This window comes from Mustela putorius, unplaced genomic scaffold (genome assembly GCF_011764305.1).
Source record: "Mustela putorius furo isolate JIRA1106 unplaced genomic scaffold, ASM1176430v1.1 tig00000382_pilon_pilon_pilon, whole genome shotgun sequence".
Classification (NCBI taxonomy): Eukaryota; Metazoa; Chordata; class Mammalia; order Carnivora; family Mustelidae; genus Mustela; species Mustela putorius.
This window is the reverse complement of record NW_025421367.1, coordinates 4,060,730-4,066,729: the sequence shown is the minus strand read 5'-3', so window position 1 is coordinate 4,066,729 and position 6,000 is coordinate 4,060,730. Positions and strand designations below refer to the sequence as shown.

Sequence of the window (6,000 nt, the reverse complement as noted above, 5' to 3'; positions counted from 1 at the left end):
TAATTCTCTTTTTTTTTTTTAAAGATCTTATTTATTTGACAGACAGAGATCACAAGTAGGCAGAGAGAGAGAGAGGAGGAAGCAGGCTCCCCGCTGAGCAGAGAGCCCGATGTGGGGCTCGATGTGGGGCTCGATCTCAGGACCCTGAGACCACGACCCGAGCCGAAGGCAGAGGCTTAACCCACTGAGCCACCCAGGCGCCCCAAGACTAATTCTCTTGAATGCCTTACAAATGGACTCTTCTGGCCATTTTCAGAAAAATGTTTAACATTGGCAACATAATTATAAAAGGGGGAAAAAAAACACTTATTTGGAAGAACAACATTCATCCTAATGCATCAAGAATCTCATTTCTATACAAGTCCGCAGCTGTTGAAGAGACTATTGCTTTAATCAGTTACTAAGATTAGTGAAAGTACTTACATTAGTTGCCTATATCCTTTATGTTTTAATTATTATTATTTTAATTAGGCTCCATGCCCAGCATGGAGCCCAGTGCGGGCATTGAACTCAAGACCCTCAGATGGAGACTTACGCTGAGATCAAGAGTTCGATGCTTAACTCACTGAGCATCGCCCCTAAATAATCCTTTCTATGAGAAAAAAAAATATTACAGTCAACTTACTAAATCAGTTTCAGGGATGGAGAATAAGCAATTATATAGTTTTGATAGGATTCTGTAAAAGCATCAAAAATGAGAAGCTGCATAGACCTTACAGAAGTTGCTATTCATAATAGATACATGTAGTATATAAATAAACTTTTAAAAATTATTTATTTATCAGGGAAACTGATGGAGGACTCGATCCCAGGACTCTGGGATTATGACCTAAACCAAAGGCAGATGCTTAACCAACTTAACCAGGCGCCCTAGTACATTGTGAATCAATAAACAGTACTGGTGTGAATCCAAGTACTGTAATCACAGCCCTTAGCAGTATATATGGTAATTTATTATTTTGATTTGTTGGGAGTATTACTACACAAATTTATATTTATATACAGTTTTAAGAAAATATTTTAGAGAAGTTTTATTGCAACTTTTAATTCCACATAAAGAAGAGAAAGAGCAAATGACACCCCAACAATTTCTTTATAGTCTGATATAAAAAAAACACAGAAAACATTCTTAACTGATAAGGTATGTATTGGATTCTAAATGCATTCTCTATCATGTAAGAAATGGAGAAAAAAGTAACAAAGAAAATTCTTAAGTTTACCATTTGCAAAAGGAGTTTATATAATTTCAACAATCTCTTATCTAGGCATTTAACAGCATTATAAATTCAAAATGTGTGTGGGAATTAAGAGAATACATATATTCCTTAGACGGAATACAAAGTTTATTCAAACATTTAAAATAATTTAAAATAATCAGTTACATAGAGTACAGTGAAATTAACCAAAACCAATATTAGGTGATTTTTTTTAAAGTGGCAACACAATCAATATAGGAAAGCAGTGGCTTTAATAACTTTATGGGAGAATCACACAAAAGCACCTACAATACTTTTTGAAGAAATAATAATACGGAAATTTTCACTTTTTCTTTTTCTCCCATCTGTCATTTCAAAATTTTATATCACTTTTTGCTTTTCTTACTAACATCTGAGGTTAAAATGAAAGGCCTCACAATTAAGTAGCCATATTCTTTTAATAATGTCATCTCTTTATTCCCATGAATTTAATAATCTTTCAATTGCATTGATTCCTTCAGCCTGATTCTCATTTTATATGAATGTTTTTAATAAATTATGAATATTGGTTCCACTATTTATCTTTTCATAACCATTGTGAGGTCCTTCCAAACTCTGCTTCTAATGATATAACAGACAGCCAACATGTTTTCTTCACTTCACTTTACTTCCCTTATGAGTAGTTCCTATTTTATAGGTAGCTAGGGTATGTTAGTATGTTAGATGACTACGGTATGGTAAAAACCAGAAATAGAAATTTAACACCTTAAAAAAAAAGAAATTTAATACCTATATGTTCCCAAATTCTGCAGACATGAAAGGCAGAAATATGTTAAAGAAAAAAACCATTTTAAATAATCTTAGAAATAAGACCATGATCTTCTCTTCCACAAAATAAATATAACAAACCTACTAATAACCATAGCCAGACAAGCAGTATAACACAAGAGTTCCATCAGACATACGAAAGAGACAGCTGAAGCCAGGTGCTGACATTTATGCTCCACACCCAGCTAACGGTAACCAGTCCAGTGAGTGCTAGAGAGTTCAATGTTTTGAGGAATGACTGAAATATGGTTATAGCTGTACAAAAGAACACTGATTTAGATCCAGCAAAGACTTATGACCTTGCCAATAGGCTGCTGACAGCAGAAAGTGGCATAATTTGGGAACTTTTAAATCTGCTTCATGGAAGACCTTTATCTGTTAGCCTGAGATCCTCTTATAATTTGTTTTTTCTTTTTTTGGTCTAATAAACTCAGTAGACACTGGCTTTTGTAATGTGGCTTTCTACTCTACTATGCTGACAAGCCCAGGCTACCTTTTAACGAGGACCATCAGAGTTAATAGGCAATCAACTTCAGAGCTGGCTGGATGGGTTCCTCAATAGCCTAGCTTCCTTGTGAACCAGCAATGAACTAAACTAAATTGGGAGGCATGATGATAGGAAAATGCAAAGAAGCCTGGAAGAGAGGTACCAAAGTGCATTCCAAATACAAAACAGAGTATTTTAATATTCTTCATAAATATTCACACAAATATTTACATATAATGAATAGACCATTTTATTATATTGGCTAAAACCACAAAGAGCTGTTAAATCAGTAGGTTTATCAATATTCTGAATTCAAATTAATGCACAGAAATATTTTCAATTGAAGCTCAATAAATATACTGAAGGTGATTAAACAGAAAAAACAGTAAATTCCAATCTTGCTGTTTTTAGTAATAATATCTTTTATTGGTAATAATAGATGTGAACTAATAATCAGTAAACCATAATCTATAAAGAATTTTTGTAAAAATGCATTCATTTTATAATAAATACATCCAAATTCCAGTTTTTTTTTTTTTAAACCTAGATGGCGGAAAAGAGCAAAATGGAAAGGTAATAATCCTAGGCTCAAAACCAAATGATTAAATCAAATAAGAGACATATTTTCAGATTCCTCTCAGGGAGTCATGTAAGCGACACCATTTCTTCTCAAGGTTTCTCAAGGGGGCACCAGAATAATATCAACTCTAAAGCCTTCTCCTGTAATATTTCTTCTGGTTCAATTTTTGCTAATATGAAACAAGTCCTTTTTGCATGAGATGAAAAAATACAAGTATAGATTTATTCAGATGGAATTAGTTCAGGTAGGTATTTGGTACCCTAAATAATTCAAACTGTAATTAAGGGCTTCTTACAGCAGAAGCCCATAAAGCTTCTGAAAATTCAGCCAAGTGACACTGAAAAAGAGTAAACATTTTTTCTACTTCTATAAATATCCAAGAAATTGAAAAATCGACATCTAGAAAAAAAGCAAGGCATAAATTCATCAGCACGAAGTAGAAATGATCTTCAAAAGGATCAGGTCTTTTATGTGTCCTGATATACTTGTGTTGAAGACCAGGTTCTAATCTCTCCTCTAGGAGAAGTCCACTGCCTACAGTTAACACTGTTAGGCAAAAGAGAAGGTAAGACTCAGGTACATTTTTGCTTTATCCAAGTGTCTTTAAAGAGGGATTTCAAGGTTCTGGTACTACTTTAAAAATTTTTCAGAGGACGTATGGTTTCAGGTTAAATTGTTTTTCTTCCCTACCCCATTATTTGCTAAAGTGGAAAGTATCAAATTTACTTTTATTACAATAGATCTTCAGCTACCATTCCAAATGTTGCACTTAGTCACAATACAACAGTTTTCATTTAAAATAAGACTCCAGCAGTAGTGAAAACTGTTCAAAGGTGGTCATACAAAATCCTGGTTGTCCTTCTTGCATATCAATTATGGCTAAATTGTTGGTGGCCGGAACTCAAATCACATACAATCAACCACATTATTGGATCCATGACCTACATCTCGAATTTGGCTGGTTAAACAGGCACACACAGCTACGCCTGCTCCAGCTCTGCAGTGAGACACAGATCCAACCAGCTCCCACCTGAAAAGACAGAAGACAAAAAGTGTGTTATCATAAAACAAAGCACGATTTACTTTACTCAAAATACCAACAGCCATAGCTAAAAACTCCCTATTATTGGGACTGAAAGACTGCAAGTTTCCTCAGGGAGATAAGATATCCCTAATGTTTTATATTAATAGCTATATCTAGTAGTATTTTAGCACTCTGGAATAATCTGTTACTGGAAGATCCCATTAAAGCATACAGGAAACATGAAAATTACCTATTCAGCACTGGATCAAATGCTTCCACTGTATTTAAGTACGCATTGCCGTTATGCCCACCAACTGCAAAGATTTTGCCCATCACTGTTGCAATCCCCACTCCACCCCTGGGAGTGGTAAGTGCTGCTACATAATCCCATTTGTTGTTCCGAGGATCATACCGCTCAACTGAACTCAGAGGAGAATTATCATCAAAACCACCTATATATATAAGAAAGAAGATTTTAAAAAATAGTACGTCACAGAAATTAACTATTAAACCTCAATCCAATAGCTTTTACAACCCAATCCTTTAAAAACATTTTAGAAAAGAGAAAATCAGGGAAAAAATTCACCCCACAACTCCTATTAGACATTTTTCTACAATTCAAGATAACTTAGTATTTTACCTCAATACTAAGATTAAAAATCTTAAAATAGAAAAAACTTAAGTCCCCATATCTAAGCAGATAATTCTGGAGAAGAACCCCACAAACATTCATAATTTGTCCTTCACTTCCTAGAGGGATCTAAGACAGTACTGAGATTCCTTCTCTGTGTGTACGTTGTGTATTATATTTTTAAATAGTAAGAGGGCCTGAGAAGAGACTAAAATACCACTGAAATCATTTGACTCAAAAGTTTTCCAACTGCTTCTCCTAATACTGTAATGGTCATCACAATTAGAGATGGATATGACTGAATTCTCACCAATTTTTGCCAAAACTACATCTTCATGCTACATAATCTAGATGATGACAGTTCTCTCTATACATCATTCTAACAATGCTACTTAATATATTCCCGAGGGTTACAGAGACTATTATTTGGACAGTGTTCTTTCCCTTAAAAATAAATGTGCCTCTTTTTAGACTCCATCTCAGTCTACGTGAGTAATGACTTTCTTTAGCAACTAAATCTATTTTCCTGAGGACAGGAAGTGTTGCTATTATGATCAGTCTATTCAGAAACAAGGTCAGTAAAAAAACAAAAAGAACAAAAAAAAAAACACAACAGTTAACTTCTCTAATGGGTTTAATTAAATCAATTTAATTGAACTAAAATTCACCAATTTTATGTGTATAATTCAATAAATATCAACAAATGTGTATGGTAGTATCCTCACCACAAAACACATTTTCATTATAATAAAGGGTTTAGTTCTCCTAAATAGGGAGCTGTGAGACATAACAACTGTGTATTGCAAGAACTGTGATTTCTCATAGACCAAGTTCAAATTCCAGCTTTGTCACTGGTTTAGAAGGCATGTGACGATAAGGTAATTTATTCAGGCTGAATCTTTGCTACCTCACAGAGCTGTAAGGATCAGACAAGATCTAAAGGTAAATTATGTTATTTCTTTTAATACACATAAGCACTGGAATATTCAGCATTAATTCTATTACTTGCAGATATTTCAATGCTAATAACATCCCACACTCTCTTATCAAGAACTGTAAGTTATGTAATACTAAACAGTTTACATCAACCTTAGTGTGACATATGCTAGTTACAACCTCTCTGAACAATTTCTTTCTCTGTAAAGGAGGGAATTACTAATCACAATATTGCCACCCATTTTACAGGGTAACTACAAAGTACCAGATGCAGTTTGAGATGCTTCATGTATATTGTCTCTATTAGAATAATTCTCT

General features: G+C 34.0%; 1 protein-coding gene across 7 annotated transcripts in view; it reads right to left on the bottom strand.

The window, feature by feature from the left end:
* Positions 1 to 1,321: 1,321 nt before the first annotated feature.
* The window catches only part of KLHL8 (kelch like family member 8), a 57,772-nt gene continuing 53,093 nt past the window's right edge, over positions 1,322 to 6,000 (bottom strand). For all 7 annotated transcript variants that reach the window (XM_004756119.3, XM_004756120.3, XM_004756121.3 and 4 more), the window contains 2 exons: positions 4,366 to 4,567; positions 1,322 to 4,121 (listed from right to left, as the gene is read on the bottom strand). In XM_004756119.3, coding sequence (XP_004756176.1) covers positions 3,998 to 4,121; positions 4,366 to 4,567 — 326 coding nt within the window. In that variant the 3' untranslated portion in view covers positions 1,322 to 3,997. The remainder of the gene's footprint in view (positions 4,122 to 4,365; positions 4,568 to 6,000) is intronic.